Source organism: Salvelinus fontinalis, chromosome 16 (genome assembly GCF_029448725.1).
Source record: "Salvelinus fontinalis isolate EN_2023a chromosome 16, ASM2944872v1, whole genome shotgun sequence".
Lineage (NCBI taxonomy): Eukaryota > Metazoa > Chordata > Actinopteri > Salmoniformes > Salmonidae > Salvelinus > Salvelinus fontinalis.
In genome coordinates, this window is record NC_074680.1 from 25,365,910 (window position 1) to 25,387,002 (window position 21,093).

A 21,093-nucleotide genomic window follows, 5' to 3' on the forward strand; every position below is an offset into this window, starting at 1 on the left:
ACTCAAAACTTGAGACATTGTATTTGTGTGACAAAACTACACATTTTAGAGTGGCCTTGTATTGCCCCCAACGCAAGGTGCACCTGTGTAATGATCAAGCTGTTTATGCCAAGCCTGTTAGGTGGATTGATTATCTTGGCAAAGGAGAAATGCTCACTAAGAGGGAATTAGACAAATTTGTGCACAAAATTTGAGAGAAATACACCTTTTGTGCAAAAGGAATATTTCTGGGATCCTTTATTTCATTCACCTCATGAAACATGGTACCAACACTTTACATGTTGTGTTCATATTTTTGTTCAGTATTGCTTACAAGAGTGCAAATTTCACGTCACGGACCATTGCGATAAGTAGGCACATGACAATTTTTAGAATATGGCAAATCGTCAATTCTTGCATTCAATTCAAGCCGGCTTTTGCGGGCTACCTGAAACATGAAACAGATAATGTTGGTGAGCAGGGCATACAGATTGTCGCCACTTTATTTTACTAATAGGATTATGGAAACACTTCTTATAAACACAAATTATGAACTTTATCGAACAAAACAAACATTTATTGTGGAACTGGGATTCCTGGGAGTACATTCTGATGAAGATCATCAAAGGTAAGTGAATATTTATAATGCTATTCTGACATCTGTTGACTCCACAACATGGCGGATATTTCTTTGGGTTGTGTTGGTCTCTGAGCGCCGTACTCAGATTATTGCATGGTGTGCTTTTTCCGTATTTAAAAAAAAAAGATCTGACACAGCGGTTGCATTAAGGAGAAGTGGATCTAAAATTCCATGCACAACAGTTGTATCTTTTATCAATGTTTATTATGAGTATTTCTGTAAATTGATGTGTCTCTCTGCAAAATCACCAGATGTTTTGGAACTACTGAACATAACAAGCCGATGTAAACTCAGATTTTTGGATATAAATATGAACTTTACCGAACAAAACATACATGTATTGTGTAACATGAAGTCCTATGAGTGTCATCTGATGAAGATCATCAAAGGTTAGTGAATCATTTTATCTCTATTTCTGCTTTTTGTGACTCCTCTCTTTGGCTGGAAAAATGGCTGTGTTTTTCTGTGACTTGGCTATGACCTAACATAATCGTTTGGTTTGCTTTCGTCGTAAAGCCTTTTTGAAAACGGACACTGTGGCTGGATTTACAACAAGTGTATCTTTAAAATGGTGTAAAATACCTGTATGTTTGAGGAATTTTAATTATGGTATTTCTGTTGTTTTGAATTTGGCGCCCTGCAGTTTCACTGGCTGTTGACAAGGTGGGACGCTACCGTCCCACGTACCCTAGAGAGGTTAAAAGTGCCTTCCTCACAATCTTAAATAAAAATGCCCCATTCAAAAAACAATTTACCAGGAACAGATATAGCCCTTCGTGCTGTCCAGACCTGACTGCCCTTGACCAGCACAAAAACATCCTGTGGCGTTCTGCATTAGCATCGAATAGCCCCCGTGATATGCAACTTTTTCCGGGAAGTTAGGGACCAATATACACAGGCAGTTAGGAAAGCTAAGGCTAGCTTTTTCAAGCATAAATTTTCATCCTGTAGCGCAAACTCAAAAAAGTACTGGGACACTGTAAAGTCCATGGAGAATAAGAGCACCTCCTCCCAGCTGCCCACTGCACTGAGGCTAGGAAACACTGTCACTACTAGAGGTCTACCGATTATGATATTTCAACGCCGATACCGATCCCGATTATTGGAGGACCAAAAAAAGCCGATACCGATTAATCGGACGGTTTTTTAAATGTATTTGTAATAATGACAATTACAACAATACTGAATGAACACTTATTTTAACTTAATATAATACATCAATAAAATCTATTTAGCCTCAAATAAATAATGAAACATTTAAATAATGCAAAAACAAAGTGTTGGAGAAGAAAGTAAAAGTGCAATATGTGCCATGTAAGAAAGCTAACGTTTAAGTTCCTTGCTCAGAACATGAGAACATATGAAAGCTGGTGGTTCCTTTTAATTAACATGAGTCTTCAATATTCCCAGGTGAGAAGTTTTAGGTTGTAGTTATTATAGGAATTATAGGACTATTTCTCTCTATACCATTTGCATTTCATATACCTTTGACTATTGGATGTTCTTATAGGCACTTTAGTATTGCCAGTGTAACAGTATAGCTTCCATCCCTCTCCTCGCTCCTACCTGGCCTCGAACCAGGAACACAACGACAACAGCCACCCTCGAAGCAGCGTTACCCATGCAGAACAAGGGGAATAACTACTCCAAGTCTCAGAGCGAGTGACGTTTGAAACGCTATTAGCGCGCACCCCGCTAACTAGCTAGCCATTTCACATCAGTTACACCAGCCTAATCTTGGGAGTTGACAGGCTTGAAGCACAGCGAAGAGCTTCTGGCAAAATGCAGGAAAGTGCTGTTTGAATGAATGCTTACGAGCCTGCTGCTGCCTACCACCGCTCAGTCAGACTGCTCTATCAAATCATAGACTTAGTTATAACATAATAACACACAGAAATACGAGCCTTAGGTCATTAATATGGTCAAATCCGGAAACTATCATCTCGAAAACAAAACGTTTATACTTTCAGTGAAATACGGAACCGTTCCGTATTTTATCTAACGGGTGGCATCCATAAGTCTAAATATTCCTGTTACATTGCACAACCTTCAATGTTATGTCATAACATGTCCAAACTGTTTCATATACCCTGACTCTGCATGCAATGAACGCAAGAGAAGTGACACAATTTTCCTGGTTAATATTGCCTGCTAACCTGGATTTCTTTTAGCTAAATATGCAGGTTTAAAAATATATACTTCTGTGTATTGATTTTAAGAAAGGCATTGATGTTTATGGTTAGGTACACATTGGAGCAACGATACGCACTGCATCGATTATATGCAACGCAGGACACGCTAGATAAACTAGTAATATCATCAACCATGTGTAGCTAACTAGTGATTATGATTGATTGATTGTTTTTTATAAGTTAAGTTTAATGCTAGCTAGCAACTTACCTTAGATTCTACTGCATTCGCGTAACAGGCAGGCTCCTCGTGGAGTGCAATGTAATCAGGTGGTTAGAGCGTTGGACTAGTTAACTGTAAGGTTGCAAGATTGAATCCCCCGAGCTGACAAGGTAAAAATCTGTCGTTCTGCCCCTGAACGAGGCAGTTACATTGCACTCCTGTTACACCGTTCCTAGGACGTAATTGAAAATAAGAATGTGTTCTTAACTGACTTGCCTAGTTAAATAAAGGTGTAAAAAAAGAATATTTAAAGAAAATACCGATTTCGGATTGTTATGAAAACTTGAAATCGGCCCTAATTAATCGGCCATTCCGATTAATCGGTCGACCTCTAGTGACTACCGATAAATATATAATAATTGAGAATTTCAATAAGCATTTTTCTACAGCTGACGATGCTTTCCACCTGGCTACCCCTACCGCGATCAACAGCCCTGCACCCCCCAAGGCAACTCGCGCAAGCCTCCCCATTTCTCCTTCACCCAAATTCAGAGAGCTGATGTTCTAAAAGAGCTGCAAAATCTGGATCCCTACAAATCAGCCAGGCTAGACAATCTGGACGCGCTCTTTTCTAAAAATCTTTCTAAAATTATCTGCTGAAATTGTTGCAACCCCTATTACTAGCCTGTTCAACCTCTCTTCATATCGTCTGAGATTCCCAAAGATTGGAAAGCTGCCACGGTCATCCCCGTCATAAAAGGGGGAGACACTCTAGAGCCAAACTGCTACAGACCTATATCTATCCTACCCTGCCTTTCTAAGGTCTTCGAAAACCAAGTTAACAAACAGATTACCGACCATTTCGAATCCCACCGTACCTTCTCAGCTATGCAATCTGGTTTCAGAGCTGGTCATGAGTGCACCTCAACCACGCTCAAGGTCCTAAACGTTATCATAACCGCCATCGATAAGAGACAGTACTGTGCAGCCGTATTCATCGACCTGGAAAAGGGCTTTACACTCTGTCAATCCCCACATTCTTATCGGCAGACTCAACAGCCTTGGTTTCTCAAATGATTGCCTCGCCTGGTTCACCAACTACTTCTCTGATAGAATCCAGTGTGTCAAATCGGAGGGCCTGTTGTCCGGACCTCTGGCAGTCTCTATAGGGGTGCCACATGGTACAATTCTTGGGCCGACTCTCTTCTCTGTATACATCAATGATGTCGCTCTTGCTGCTGGTGATTCTCTGATCCACCTCTGCGCAGACGACACCATTCTGTATACATCTGGCTCTTTGTTGGACACTGTGTTAACTAACCTCCAGACAAGCTTCAATGCCATACAACTCTCCTTCCGTGGCCTCCAACTGCTCTTAAATGCAAGTAAAACTAAATGCATGCTCTTCAACCGATTGCTGCCCTCACCCTCCCACCTGACTAGCATCACTACTCTGGGTGGTTCTGACTTAGAATTTGTGGACATCTACAAGTACCTAGGTGTCTGGTTAGACTGTAAACTCTCCTTCAAGGCTCACATTAAGCATCTCCAAACCAAAATTAGATCTAGAATCGGCTTACTATTTCGCAACAAAGCCTCCTTCACTCATTCTGCCAAACATACCCTCGTAAAACTGACCATCCTACTGATCCTCGACGAACTCATTTACAAAATAGCCTCCAACACTCTACTCAACAAACTGGATGTAGTCTATCACAGTGCCATCCGTTTTGTAACCAAAGCCCCATATACTATCCACCACTGCGACTTGTATGCTCTCGTTGTCTGGCCCTCACTACATATTCGTCGTCAAACCCACTGGCTTCAGGTCATCTATAAGTCTATACTATATAAAGCTACGCCTTATCTCAGCTCACTGGTCACCATAGCAACACCCATGCGTAGCACGCGCTCCAGCAGGTATATTTCACTGGTCATCCCCAAAGCCAACACCTCCTTTGGCCGCCTTTCCTTCCAGTTCTCTGCTGCCAATGACTGGAATGAATTGCATAAATCACTAAAGCTGGAGTCTTATATCTCCCTCTCTAACTTTAAGCATCAGCTGTCAGAGCAGCTTACTGTACCTGTACCTGTACACAGCCAATCTGTAAATAGCACACCCAACTACCTCATTCCCATATTGTTATTCATCCTCTTGCTCTTTTGCACCCCAGTATCTCTACATGCACATCATCATCTGTACATCTATCACTCCAGTGTTAATGCTAAATTGTAATTATTTCGCCTCTATGGCCCATTTATTGCCTTACCTCCCTACATTTGCACACACTGTACATAGATTTTTCTATTGTGTTATTGACTGTACTCTCCCTCCAGAGAGAAATCAGGGAATGTAACGTACTCTGTTTTACAGAAGTGTAACAGTATAACTTTAGTCCGTCCCCTCGCGAACCAGGGACCCTCTGCACAGATCAACAACAGTCACCCACGAAGCATCGTTACCCATCGCTCCACAAAGGCCGCGGCCCTTGCAGAGCAAGGGGAACCACTACTTCAAGGTCTCAGAGCAAGTGACGTCACCGATTGAAAGGCTATTAGCGTGCACTACCGCTAACTAGCTAGCTAGCCATTTCACATCGATTACACTCACCCCCCTTTCGACCTCATCCTTTTCCGCAGCAACCAGTGATCCGGGTCAACAGCATCAATGTAACTGTTTAACTTTAGTCCGTCCCCTCGCCCAGACCCGGGCGCGAACCAGGGACCCTCTGCACACAGACATCAGTCACCCACGAAGCATCGTTACCCATCGCTCCACAAAGGCAGCGGCCCTTGCAGAGCAAGGGGAACCACTACTTCAAGGTCTCAGAGCAAGGGACGTCACCGATTGAAAGGCTATTAGCGCGCACCACCGCTAACTAGCTAGCCATTTCACATCCGTTACAGAAGCATGGCTGTCTCTGGATATATTGTCCCTGTCAATTCAGCCAGCGGGTTCTCCGTCAATCACGTGGACAGGAAGAAAGAACTATCTGTGAAAAAGAAAGGCAGAAGGGTTTGTTTCATGATTAACAACTCATAGTGTGATCGTGGTAACGTACAGGAACTCAAGTCTTTTTGTTTTCCCAATCTGGAATACTTTACCATCAAATGCCAACCTCATTACCCCCCAAGATAATTTTCTTTCCAAGATAATTTTCATCATCACTGCCATGTAATCCATGCATCAAGATTGTTTTGATCACACGGACAGGGAAATGTTCCGGGTTGCCTCTGAGAATAGTATTGAATTATACACTGACTCTGTGACTGGGTTAATCAGGAAGTGCATAGAGGATGTTGTTCCCACTGTGATGATTAGCACTTATCCAAACCAAAACCCATGGACAGATGGCAGCATTTGAGCAAAACTGAAAATATAAACCACATTTAACCATGGCAAGGTGACTGGGAACATGGGCGAGTACAAACAGACCAGCTATGACCTCCGTAAGGCAATCAGAGGCTAAACGAGGAGGTGAGAACCGTGGCGGAGTGGTGCTAAGAAAATATCCTCTCCCTCAACGTCAACAAAACGAAGGAGCTAATCGTGGACTGCAGGGGACAACAGAGCAAGCACGCCCAACGCATCACTGGGGGAACATTGCCTACCCTCCAGGACATCTACAGCACCCATTGTCACAGGAAGGCGAAGAAGATCATAAAGAACCTCAGCCACACGAGCCATGGCCTGTTCATGCCGTTAGAATGTGGAGACAATACAGTTGCATCAAAGCTGGGACCAAGAATGAGAAACAGCCTCTATCTCAGGCCATCAGACTGTCAAACAGTCACCACTAGCCTTAGTCACTGTTCTAGCCGGCTACCACCCAGTACTCTACCTTAGAGACTGCTGCCCTATGTACACTGCTCAAAAAAATAAAGGGAACACTTAAACAACACAATGTAACTCCAAGTCAATCACACTTCTATGAAATCAAACTGTCCACTTAGGAAGCAACACTGATTGACAATAAATTTCACATGCTGTTGTGCAAATGGAATAGACAAAAGGTGGAAATTATAGGCAATTAGCAAGACACCCACAAAAAAGGAGTTTTTCTGCAGGTGGTGACCACAGACCACTTCTCAGTTCCTATGCTTCCTGGCTGATGTTTTGGCCACTTTTGAATGCTGGCGGTGCTCTCACTCTCGTGGTAGCATGAGACGGAGTCTACAACCCACACAAGTGGCTCAGGTAGTGCAGTTCATCCAGGATGGCACATCAATGCGAGCTGTGGCAAAAAGGTTTGCTGTGTCTGTCAGCGTAGTGTCCAGAGCATGGAGGTGCTACCAGGAGACAGGCCAGTACATCAGGAGACGTGGAGGAGGTCGTAGGAGGGCAACAACCCAGCAGCAGGACCGCTACCTCCGCCTTTGTGCCAGGAGGTGCACTGCCAGAGCCCTGCAAAATGACCTCTAGCAGGCCACAAATGTGCATGTGTCAGCATATGGTCTCACAAGGGGTCTGAGGATCTCATCTCGGTACCTAATGGCAGTCAGGCTACCTCTGGCAAACACATGGAGGGCTGTGCGGCCCCACAAAGAAATGCCACCCCACACCATGACTGACCCACCGCCAAACCGGTCATGCTGGAGGATGTTGCAGGCAGCAGAACGTTCTCCACGACTCTGTCACGTCTGTCACATGTGCTCATGTGCTCAGTGTGAACCTGCTTTTATCTGTGAAGAGCACAGGGCGCCAGTGGCGAATTTGCCAATCTTGGTGTTCTCTGGCAAATGCCAAACGTCCTGCACGGTGCTGGGATGTAAGCACAACCCCCACCTGTGGACGTCAGGCCCTCATACCACCCTCATGGAGTCTGTTTCTGACCGTTTGAGCAGACACATGCACATTTGTGGCCTGCTGGAGGTAATTTTGCAGGGCTCTGGCAGTGCACCTCCTGGCACAAAGGCGGAGGTAGCGGTCCTGCTGCTGGGTCGTTGCCCTCTTACGGCCTCCTCCACGTCTCCTGATGTACTGGCCTGTCTCCTGGTAGCACCTCCATGCTCTGGACACTACGCTGACAGACACAGCAAACCTTTTTGCCACAGCTCGCATTGATGTGCCATCCTGGATGAACTGCACTACCTGAGCCACCTGTGTGGGTTGTAAACTCCGTCTCATGCTACCACTAGAGTGAGAGCACCGCCAGCATTCAAAAGTGACCAAAACATCAGCCAGGAAGCATAGGAACTGAGAAGTTGTCTGTGGTCACCACCTGCAGAATCACTCCTTTTTTGGGGGTGTCTTGCTAATTGCCTATAATTTCCACCAATTGTCTATTCCATTTGCACAACAGCATGTGAAATTTATTGTCAATCAGGGTTGCTTCCTAATTGGACAGTTTGATTTCACAGAAATGTGATTGACATGGAGTTACATTGTGTTGTTTAAGTGTTCCCTTTATTTTTTTGAGCAGTGTACATAGTCATTGGACACTGGTCACTTTAATAATTTTTACATACTATTTCACCCACTTTATATGTATATACTGTATTCTTGTCATAGATCATCCTATATAACTACTGCTGTACACACCTTTTCTATTCATATACTTTCCATACTGTCGATACACACCATTATATGTATATGTACACCTATACATTATCTGTATATATTCTTATATTCCGGGCTTTGACGTTGCTCATTCTGATATTTTTTTATTTCTTTATATATTTTTTCTGGATTATGGGTGTAATGATTTTTGTTATTGCTAGGTATTACTGGAAAAGAGAAAGGGGGATACCTAGTCAGTTGTACAACTGAATGCCTTCAACTGAAATGTGTCTTCCGCATCTTCTGAATCAGAGAGGTGCGGGGGTCTGCCTTAATCGACATCCACGTCTTCGGCACCCGGGGAACAGTGGGTTAGCTGCCTTGCTCAGGGGCAGAACGACAGTTTTTTTTTTACCTTGTCAGCTTGGGGATTAGATCCAGAAACCTTTCGGTTACTGGCCCAACACTCTTCTGCACTGTTGGAGCTAGAGACCTGCGATAACATCTGCAAATCTGTGTAAGCAACCAATAAACTTTGATTTGCCTTTTTTTTTTTTACAGTCCGAAAGCCGAAAGTTTTCATGTTGATAGGATCCAGCTAGTGATACTGCTGTATCTCCTTACAAGTGTCTAAATGTATTCCTCATACATTCTGACCAAATGCTGCTCATTCATGATATTGTTTGAATCTTGTATAGAGTAATGGCATACAGTCGACTCCTGATGAAGAATTAATTCTCCCAGATCATCCTATACTTATGATAACCACTGGTTGTCTACATGAAGTAATCGTTTCCCTTTACTACTGGTCTGTAGGCTGCCTTGTAGCGTAGTAAACCTCCCATCCGGATGGCGGGGCTGTTGTACATTTCGGGGCTCGCCACCCACTAGAAAAAAGGAACGTTATCAAATTCCTTGACTAGAACACGGAAGTAGGATTGGAGACGACTTTGTTAAGACAAACCACTACATAGAGAACCAGTTTTAGCCTGTCTTCATTAAGAGAAATCCCCGATCACATTTGTTGGCGACGATGGCAAGCTAAGGTCATGCGTAGAATTACGTCATCGGGTCGTCTCTTGCCGAACTGCGCATGCGCAAGCTTTAAATCAAAGGCAATCCTTCGATATTAAGTTGTTTTTGACCTAAATAAAAACGTGTCACTTTCACGAAGTTGAAGTAATTACATGTTCAACTGCTTAAAACATTGACTCGAAACTAGGTTGTACCTCTAGATTTCGAGAATTTTATTCAACCAAGGAATCATTTTTACCCTTCTGTCATTGACTTGTCAAACCACGGCTTGGTCTGTTTCGCAAGTCTCGCGACCGTTGGTTGGAGTAAACAAAGACACACTACTGACTGAACTGAATAGGTTACCGAACTCTCAATCGACCGAAATGTCTCAACTACAAATGTTGCGTGTATTTTTAAATGACCGTTTAATGGCGGCTGCTGTGGAGATTTTCGGGGCAGTTGAGAAAACGGTAGTGGAGTACGAGGAGGAGAATGATCGGCTACGGAAACTTCTGCGGGTTACACCGGAGATAACACTATGCAGAAAAGGTTCGTATGTAACTTAGCTATGTAGATTCACTGATAGCTAGCTATAGTTCTACCGAATTAACTGTTTAAGCTAACAGGAATCAAACATTTTCATAGATTTTTAACCCCTAGGCAACCCTGATGTTTTTGATCTAACCGACCTGGAAGACCAGATGTTTTGAATTTAGGCAATCATTGAACTGATCAATTAGTTCAGTTGGTCAGATGTGGTGGCTAGTTGGAACAAAATCCTGCGGCACTCCAGGAACAGGGTTGCCTACCCTAAACAGTTACCAACATATTTTTGACCACAAGAAGAAACTTATTGGAAAAAGCAACAATCATAGTTTGAGTTTATTTAATCTTGCTCACAGATAAAACTGAAGAAATGCAGAATTTACATTACTAATAATTGCAAAACACTCATTTAAAATACAATAACACATAATACGTGACAAATAGAATACTGAACACTTGAAACATTAACAGGACATTTTTCATGATGGAAATTGAAATATTAATGTGATTTTTAAAACATAGTTTTGGGAAAACCATTTAAGAGCTATAGTTATTAAACAGTCTGATAGCAGTGGGTAGAGTGGCGGTTCATACGGGCAGTTATACAGGACAGTTATACAGGGCAGTTCGTGGCTGTTTCTCAGGAGCCTGGTGGCTGAGTTACCTTTTGGAGGGAGCAGGTCATTCAGCAGGCCACCACCCTTTGCCTTCTTCCGGTGGTGTAGATGTGGAGCCAGGATAGTAACCTTGGACACAGGAGCTTTGCGTGATCATCTTGATCAAAGGCTTTGGACATATCAGCAAGTTACATCCTCACCATTGTTGGTTTTCTGGAGTCTAGCTGTCAGCCAGGAGTGTGTGGCTTTCACAAGGGCGGTAGTAGTGCTAGACTTGATAGGTAGGCATACTGATTCATGCACTCCTATACAACTGTTGGCATTAGTTGTTTTTTTATGAGTCTCTCCTAGATTTTTCCAAGGCATGAAGTTAGAGAGATGAGCCTCCAGTCACTCATTGTACATGGGTTTGACACTTTAGATATGGGACATACATTGGCAATCTTCCAGGCAGCAGGAATAGTCCCCTGCCAATAGGAGGTGTTAACTATGTGTGTGATGACAGGGGCTAGATTTTCTGCTCTTTTAGTAGCCAGGCTGGAATGCCATCAGGACCACACGCTTTATGTGGGCTGAGTCTGGTCAGAGCTTTCTCAATCTGGCCAATGCTGCACAGCTCAACCTGCCTTGTAGGCATGGACAGGGGATAATGCCAAGAGGTGTGGTGCTTGTCCATGCCTTAGCAAAAAAAAAATACATTAAAAACATCAGCCACGCCGTCGTCTTCAATTCCCCCGACCTGTATTCTCCCTCCTGCTGTTGTTTTTCATCCCAGTCCTTTGTTAATGAAGTCCCATCATTCCTTAGGGTTTTACTTCTTTACGTCCTGTATTACAATTTTGTAGTAGTTTGTCTTTGCTTCCTTGATAAGCATTTGTGCTGTGTTTCTATATTTTCTCAATTTCATTGTTTTTCCCCATCTTTTGAAAATGTGTCTTTTCCTGATGGCAGCCTTTATTCGTTCAGTCATCCAGGTCGTGTCCAGTGTTTCTTATTGGCATGCATACATCAAGTGCAGTTTGAATGCAGGAGTTGAACATCTCCACCTTTGCATCGATGCTCTCCACCTCATATATGGCATCGTGCCAAGGCCTCCTGTCTGTTCCGTGTTACCAGACATCCTTTTTTCCCGCTGCACCTCGCTTCTCCCTCCTGATGTTGTGTTTGGGGAGAACAGCAAACATTTGTGATCACTGGATCTGAGAGGAGCAAGTACAGTGGGGGTGTTGCAGTGATTCTTCATATTTGTAAGGATCAGATCTAGGATGGTGTCCCCTCTGGTCTTGTCTTTGACCATTTGTTTCATGTCTGGATGGGAGTTTGTCAGCATCTTGATAGGCAGGTGATTAAAGTCTCCACACAGGATGAGACCCATTTGGGGAGAGGACATCCTGATCACATCGACAGTGTTTATGAGATAACACTGTGGATTTTCTCATTTGCCCATGGTGGATGGTAGAGTACTCCCACTTCCAGAGTTGAAACTGAGCTGCAGACTCGTTTAGGACGGAGCTGAAGCCACATACACTCAAATTCCTATTTCTCTAGGTTAGTTCTTCTCTTTGCCTGCATACTGTGATTCACATACATAGCCACGCCCCGTCCTCTGATCCCCTCTCTGAACCTGTCATTTCTGAACAGCTGATAGTCTTGTATGAAAAGAGATTCATCTATGATATTTTCGTGGGCCCAAGTTTCAGTGACACATCCAATGTCTGCATTTACTGATTGAAGAAGCAGTTCAAATTCATCCACTTTGTTTATCAATGATCTTGAATTACAAACAACCACATTCGGAGTCTCTGGGGCTTTTTTGGACATATTTGCGACATTGCATAATACATTTAGAACTCTGCATTCAAGTGAGTGGTTGTGTTGTTGATGTATTTTAGATTTGTTACCTGTCAGTATTTTCCTCAATCTGCCCTTACCAGCTGTATTCCCTCTCACCCGGCTTCTTGTGCGCATTATCCCGAGCACTGAAGTTTATCTTGGATATGCTGTGCCAGTGGAGATGCATGTTTTTTGTAAATCCATAAGAAATGTGTGGAGTATTCCACAACGTTTGTACAATCCATCGTTGTCAAAGCCATGCTTACTCCATTAAAAGAGCAGGGGAAAGTATGCAGCGTGAGAAAAAAAAGAATTTCAAACATTGTAACACGTTACTCGCGAGCAGCTGCCTGGAAGCGCCAACCTGCTTTGTGCGCCTGCTACATTAGCAAAATATCAACTTATTTCTTACATGTACTAATTACTATTATCTGAAAGAAAAGTTGACGATAAGACTAATTTTAGCATATTCTGTAAAACAAAAAGATAAATGTTTCCTTTATGGCCAACTAATCAACCTATTCCGCCCCAGCCATTACCATAAGCCCGTCCTCCTCAATGAAGGTGCCACCAACCTCCTGTTTTCAGAATGGAAATCCGAGCCTGTGGAATTAGTATCCCTTTCCAATGGTGTGTATTCACTTGTGGATCTCCAGCATCCATTTCCTATGATGCTGTATGTTACAATTTACAATCCCTATGATATGCTACAAATTGCTATTCGTACAATATGTTCTGAATTGCAATTCCTACAATATGAAATTGCAAAACGTACAATATTTTGCTAATTTGCTAAACGTATGATATTGTATGTTATGAAATCCAATGTGTTTTTGCTAACGTTAGCTAGCATTAGGGGTTAAGGTTAGGAGTTAGGTTAGGGGAAGGGTTAGCTAACATGCTAAGTAGTTGCTAAAATGCTAAAGCAGCTGCAATCCACATTAGTACTAAAAAGCTGATTTACCATTATTTGATTAAAGTATCATCTAGTTTTCACAATGTTGAAATAAATATAAATATTTGTTGTAAACAATTGCCATTTAAAGTTATGCTTCATTTTATTGACAAAAAGTGATTCATCTATTGATCCAGAGAGACGTTGAGTTTTATTTATTTAGCAACGCTGTAAGTGAAACAATGGAAGTGGTAGCTGCTATGGTAGCTCTTAAATTCTAGGCTGCATTTAACTCAGGTGTAGGCCAGTGACAATCTCAATTTCATACATTTTAAATTCTGGCTGTAACACAACAAAATGTGGATAAAGTCAAGGGGTGTGAATACTTTCTGAAGAAACTGTGTGTGTATATATATAAGTGTGGACACCTACTCATTCCAGGGTTTTTATTTTATTTTAACTATTTTCTACATTGTAGGATAATAGTGAAGAGCCACCGTGCTTCTACACCTGCATTGCTTGCTGTTTGGGGTTTTAGGCTGGGTTTCTGTACAGCACTTTAATATATCAGCGGTTGTAAGAAGGGCTATATAAATAAATAAATAAATAAATACATTTGATGACATCAAAACGGTGAAATAACACACATGGAATCATGTAGTAACCAAAAAAGTGTAATTTTTGAGATTCTTCAAAGTAGCCACCCTTTGCCTTGATGACAGCTGTGCACACTTGACATTTTCTCAACCAGTTTCATGAGGAATGCTTTTCCAACAGTCTTGAAGGAGTTCCCACATATGCTGAGCACTTGTTGGCTGCTTTTCCTTCACTCTGCGGTCCAATTCATCCCAAACCATCTCAATTGGGTTGAGGTCAGGTGATTGTGGAGGCCAGGTCATCTGATGCACCACTCCATCACTCTCCTTCTTGGTCAAATAGCCCTTACACAGCCTGGAGGTGTGTTTTGGGTCATTGTCATGTTGAAAAACAAATTATAGTCCCACTAAGTGCAAACCAGATGGAATGGCGTATCGCTGCAAAATGCTGTGGTAGCCATGCTGGTTAAGTGTGCCTTGAATTCTAAATAAATCAGACAGTGTCACCAGCAAAGAACCATCCCACCTCCTCCATGCTTCACGGTGGGAACCACACATGTGGAGATCATCCATTCATCTACTCTGCGTCTCACAAAGATACGGCGGTTGGAACCAAAAATCTCAAATTTGGACTCATCAGATCAAAGGACTGTCGATTCTCTTTGCTTAATTCCGCTGTTCTTGCCATAATATAAACAGGGTCTTTTACCAAATAGGGCAATGTTCTGTATACCAGCCCTGCCTGGTCACAACACAACTGATTGGCTCAAACGCATTAAGAAGGAAAGAAATCCCACTATTTAACTTTTATCAAGGCACACATGTTAATTGAAATGCATTCCAGGTGACTACCTCATGAAGCTGGTTGAGAGTGCAAAGCTGTCATCAAGGCAAAGGGTGGCTACTTATAAAATAGAAAACATATTTTGATTTGTTTAACAATTTTTGGGGGGGTTACTACATGATTCCATATGTGTGTTTTCATAGTTTTGATGTCTTCACTATTATTCTACAATGTAGAAAATTGTAAAAATAAACAAAGACCCTTGAGTAGGTGTGTACAAAATGTTGACTGGTACTGTAAATATACACACGCATACAGTACTGTTCAAAAGTTTGGCGTCACTTAGAAATGTCCATGTTTTTGAAAGAAAAGCACTTTTTTTGGTCCATTTTAAAATAACATCAAATTGATCAGAAATACAGTGTAGACATTGTTAATGTTGTAAATGACTATTGTAGCTGGCAACAGCTGATTTTTAATGGAATATTTACATTGGCGTACAGAGGCCCATTATCAACAACCATCAAGTTGATTGACAAAGTCATGATAAATTGGAAGAATTTAATAAACCACCTTTTGGACTGTGAAATATTATTCTGGGTCAAAATGACTGATTTATAATACATAGTTTGCATCACCAAATGGTGCCCAGGAAATAATTAAATCTAATTGTTACCACTCCCCCTCCAATTCAAAACCAAACATGGATGTCAATGTTTGCTCGCACATGCTTCGGTCTCCTTCCTGACTGCAGCAACATGATGCCTGTATTGCGAGGCTGATTAGCTAGGACACACAGGTGTGTGTGTGTGCAAAGCGATAACAACATACGATGCATGTTTGGTTTTGATTTGTACGGGGATTGTAGCATCTAATATATGGATTTAATTATTTCCTGTGACCCACTCTGTGACGCAAAAGACCCATTCCTTATCAGAACCGTCCACCGACGACAGATATACCCTCTTAAAAGCGTCGCCAAACCGGCACTGGCACAGGTTGTTAAATAAGTTGCACGGTTGGCCGTGTTATAGCCTACTGCTAGATACAATCTCGGTCTAGAAGCTGAGCCTAGCTATCTGCACTCGGGCACATCTAAAGGCTGTATAGATCATAGAAGTCTATAATTCACCTTTATGATTCAAGTGTTCTATATTCATTTTGTGGTATATAGATAACCTCTGCTCCTCCTCTCCTTCCCTCCAGACTCCCTGAAGCTCTCTCTCGCTGTCTCTGAAGAGGAGGTTCCCTCTGAGCAGCAGCACTGTGAGCAGGAGTGGAGCCACAGTCTGGGGCAGGAGGATCTAGAGCCCACACAGATTAAAGAGAGAAATGAGGAACTCAGGACCAGTCAGGAGGAAGAGCAGCTTCAAGGGCTGGAGCCTGATATCATAGAGTTCAAATTCACTCCTTCCTGTGTGAAAAGAGAACGTGATCAGGAAGACCCACTTTGGTCCTTGACTCTGTCCCAAACAGTGGAGAACAGAGAGTGTGACTCTAAACTAGTGGATCCTAAACCTTTTGGCACTGTGACCCACCTAAAGGGTTATGAAATGCTCTGTGACCCTACAGATAATCAAAACATTGTCTACAGCCACAGCTCAGCCTTAAGCAGCAACCCAGTAGGACTTGACAGAAGCCAACCATTGGCTCCAAACCCACCAATGGAGGAACACTGTTCCAAACCCAGCACCACATCTATAAAAACTCATCGTTGCTGTGACTGTGGCAAAATGTTTCCTCTCACAGCTGACCTGCAGAGGCATGTGACTCTCGCCAAGAAGAGACTCAGCGAATGTCACTTCTGCAAAAAACAGTACATTTCCACCTGTAAACTGAAGGCCCATGTCCGACTCTGTCACAGTGGGAAACCCTGCACCTGCCCCTTTTGTGGCAAGACCTTCAAACAAAAAGGAAATCTGTCCATGCACATGAGGATTCACACAGGAGAGAAACCATTTAGCTGTGGTTACTGTGGGAAAAGCTTCAATCACAAGGGAGACCTAAGAAGACATATACTGACTCACACAGGAGAGAAACCATTTAGCTGTAATTTTTGCTGTAAGTGCTTCAATCAGAAGGGGGACCTAAGGAGGCATATACTGACTCACACAGGAGAGAAACCATTTAGCTGTGGTGAATGCGGTAAAGGCTTCATACGCAAGGAGCACTTAACTGCACATATACGGATTCACACAGCAGAGTAATCATTTATCTGTGGTGACTGGGAAAAGCGTAAATCATAAGGGGAAGCTGAATATGTATATACGGACTCACAGGGGAGATATAATTTAGCTGTGATGACTGCGGGGAAGGCTTCACTCAGAAGACTAACCTAACTGACCATATATGGACTCAGACAGGAGAGAAACTGTTTAGCTGTGGGAAAAGCTTCAATAAGAAGGTGGACCTAACCGAGAATAAACTGATTCACACAGGAGAGAAATCACATGGGTAAATCACTGTGGGAAAAGATTCAAGAATAATCTTCCGACACGTAAAAAAACATCCACAAAGAAAGAAAACAGGATGAAAACATAAAGAAAATCAGGAGAAATATATCTTCTTTCAGCAGATGGGTATAAAAAGGCAGGTTGTGGACAACTCTTAGAAAAGAAACAATCATTCATGCACTGGGTTTCAGAGAAATAGATACATGATGGATTTACTTTTGTAAAATGCTCTATGTAAATAAAGTTTGATTTAAATAATGAGGATATTAACAAACAGTAGTGCATGTATTATGGGAATATCGCAGATCTGCTGTTCAAAGTCGGTTGATGTTTTCACGTCCATTAGAAATAAGAATTTCTGGTTTGTTTTGGAATGTCTCTCAGGGTGATGAGGACATGGTCTGACTAATGTTATTGATTTATAAAAATGTATACTTTCCTGATAATATCTCCTTCAATCCAAGAGAGTTTTTCATGCAGTTTTGACATAATGCAGCTCAATCATGATATTGGTTTGAAATGTAATGATATACATTCGACTCCTCACGAGTGCAGTTTGTATAAGTGCAAACTCTGTTTTAAGTGTACTACAGTGTTTTTCCTGTCCCAATTCAACAACATCTACAACTCACCAGCCGTTTTATTAGGTACGCCCACCTAGTACCGGTTCAGACCCCCCTTTGCCTCCAGAACAGCCTGAGCTCTTAGCACCCTGAGCTAGGGTGCTTTAGGTGCCAATGATTCAGACATGTTGCAGCGTTGTCTAGAAGGGAGATCCCACAATGTGATAAATGTGCAGTGGGGCATAGTCCGAGGGAGTGTAAAGTTGGGATCGAGAAAGCAGTGTGCCAACTGTAGGTGTACCCAGGCAGCTGGGGATCCGAAGTGCCCTGTGAGAGAGAAGGGGTTGAGATTGCCAGAGTTCGAGTGAGGCAGAACGTTTCTTATGCTGAGGCAGGGAAGAGTGTAGAGGATAGCCCAAGGGTGAGTGATTTGACTGGGAGCCTCGCAGTGAATAGACCTGAAGAGAGAGATCCAGAGAGGGTAAGCGTTAGGATTTCTTGTGTTTTATTGCTATGGTTATTGTACTGCACTGATGGAGAATGAATCCACAAAAAATAGATGTGGTAGTGGCAGCGAAATGTTGGGGTGTAAGAGATTTTAGCGCAGAAGATTTACAAGGGGTTTTAAGAGCAGGGATTCCATCTTCCCAGGTTGGTAGGGTAAAGTAGTAGGATAGGGATGGTGAGTTTTATGAGTATGGTGTATATGTGTATATGTGTAGGGTTAGATGGTAGTGCAAATTCTTTTTTTCCCTTTTTTGTGACAAAATGTGCAATTCACACTCCGACCTGTGAAAGGCATGATGATTAGACTAAAGGTGAGGACACAACAGTTAATCTGACACAACTGATTCCAAACATTACACTTGATTTTATCTGCATTTAACATTTTCTGTGCTTTTCGCAAAGTAACTCTGGATACATCCAGTAATATAATAAGAATATTCTTGGAAAATTTCGGGTAGGTGCAAGGTAAGACAAAAAAAATAGTGAGAGGTCTAAGTAGTGTTTCCAAGTGCCCACACACCTTTCCAAAGTGTGCACAGTTCCTAAGTAATTTCAATGCACTTTAATGACTCAAAGAAGAGTATTTGGCTATAAGTTTTTTTTTTCGAGCTCTCTTACCTGTGCCGTTGAGGAATTAGAGCAAGCACACCTTTATTTGTTTTGTTTGCAACACAGCGCTGAATCAACGCCTTTACACAATTACTGTTGCTGTGTATGCAATCTTCAAAAATGGTCCATTTATAAATCACAATTTGGGTCAGGTGAAAGCTTGTTCTATTGGCAACATGACTAGTGGCAGGTAGGCTAGTGGTTAGAGCGTTGGACTAGTAATCGAAAGGTTGCAAGATCAACTCCCCGAGCTGACAAGGTAAAAATCTGTTGTTCTGCCCCTGAACAAGGCAATTAACCCACTGTTTCTAGGCCATCATTGAAAATAAGAATTTGTTCTTAACTGACTTGCCTAGTTAAATAACGGTAAAAATAAAATGAAAAATAGGGGTGGTAAGGCAATAGCACGTGCTCCAGCAGGTATATTTCACTGGTCATCCCGAAAGCCAACACTTACTTTGGCCATCTTTCCTTGCAGTTCTCTGCTGCCAATGACTGGAACGAATTGCAAAAATCACTGAAGCTGAAGACTTATATCTCCCTCTCTAACTTTAAGCATCAGCTGTTAGAGCAGCTTACCGATCACTGTACCTGTACACAGCCCATCTGTAAATAGCACACCCAACTACCTCATCCTCATATTGTTATTTATATTTTTGCTCTTTTACACCCCAGTATCTCTACTTGCACATCATCATCTGCACATCTATCACTCCAGTGTTAATGCTAAATTGTAATTGTTTTGCCTCTATGGCCTATTTATTGCCTTACCTCCCTAATCTTCTACATTTGCACACACTGTACATCAATTTTTCTATTGTGCTACTGACTGTACGTTTGTTTATCCCATATGTAACTCTGTGTTGTTGTTTTTGTCGCACTGCTATGCTTTATCTTGGCCAGGTCGCAGTTGTAAATGAGAACTTGTTCTCAACTGGCCTACCTGGTTAAATAAAGGTGAAATAAAAAATAAATAAAAGGTTGGACCGCAGCAGCAGAGCTTGATGATGGTCTCAGCATGGCAGAAGGCGAGGTTCAGCCACAGGTCTCGACGAAGCTCTCAGGACTTGAAACCACAGGTCCGCAGCAGCAGAGCTCGATGAGGGTCTCCGGACTGCAGATGGCAAAGCCGCCCCATTGGCAACAGGAGAGGCCCCAGGGACAGGAGTTGGGGTTTGCTGGATCTCCACAGCAGCGATGGGTGGAGATCTCAGGACAATAGACGGCCGGACCACCACATCAGTGAAAGGAGAGGGCTCTGGGACCGGAGCTGAGATCAGCTGAATCCCCACAACAGCAACAGGCGAAGATCTCAGGAGAGGAGACCGCCGCACACCTGAAAGATAGGGATAAAAATACCCAAAGGCAGGAAAGAGTTGGACCTTGGGTCCAGGAGAAACTGAGTGCCCAGAGCTGTTTACTTGGGGCCTGACAGAGCTAGTGACTTGGGGCCTGACTGGGCTACAGACTGTGAGCTAGGGGATGTTAGATCTAGATCTGGGATAGGAAACTGGGGACCCAGTTTAGCAGCAAACTGTGAAGCCACTAGGTGATCAGGAAATCAAGATACTCTGGACCTACTGGGGCTATAGACTGAGGACCTAGTAGGGCAGAAGGTGAGGTGTCTCCTACGACAGGACACTGAACATCTTGGTCAGGAGGGTCCCCCGCGGGAACGTCAGGAGGGTCTCCCAAGGCTGGAACTAGCGGGAAACAGTTTGGAGGGGCTAGCAAGAACCCCAGGGCTGAGACCGGCAGGTTCCACCAGGCAGGGACTCACAGGGCCTGGACAGTGGACAGAGCCACTGCAGCAGAGATTGGATGGGGCTCCCAGGGAGGAGCAGGGAGATGTCTTTGGACAGCACTAGGCTGGACAACAAAGGTAGGACTAGGCCGATCCCAACAGGCCACAAAACTTAGCTCCATATAATGACACAAATCTCAAGGCACTTACGATTAGATGCACGCACAACTAAACATCAGACATACAGGGATTCAGTCCACAGGAGCAAAAGTTCAGCAGGAGGGAAACTGGAAGTGCTCATCAGGCTGGGGAAACCACGTTTCGGACCGCACAGCGTGCTGGGGTCATAGACTAACTGAAACTGAAGTCCCGGGAATCAAGGCCACTGATAGGCTGAAGGAGATATGATAATAATAATTTGACGTGATCTAGACCAATAAGACACTAACAAAGGTGTG

The 21,093-nt window shown here is 42.9% G+C and overlaps 1 protein-coding gene across 1 annotated transcript; it reads left to right on the top strand.

Annotated features, from left to right (window-relative positions):
- Positions 1–9,396: 9,396 nt before the first annotated feature.
- On the top strand, positions 9,397–17,473 carry LOC129812857 (zinc finger protein 91-like). Its single transcript, XM_055864788.1, has 2 exons — positions 9,397–10,037; positions 15,966–17,473. The coding sequence occupies exons 1-2, from the start codon at positions 9,872–9,874 to the stop codon at positions 16,964–16,966; spliced, it is 1,167 nt and encodes a 388-aa protein (XP_055720763.1). The 5' UTR covers positions 9,397–9,871; the 3' UTR covers positions 16,967–17,473.
- The last annotated feature ends 3,620 nt before the right edge of the window (positions 17,474–21,093 follow it).

Coding starts and splice junctions, on each gene's coding strand:
- LOC129812857 (XM_055864788.1), top strand. CDS start 9,872: ATGTCTCAACTACAAATGTTGCGTGTATTTTTAAATGACCGTTTAATG. Junction 10,038..15,965: donor GATAACACTATGCAGAAAAG/GTTCGTATGTAA, acceptor CCTTCCCTCCAG/ACTCCCTGAAGCTCTCTCTC.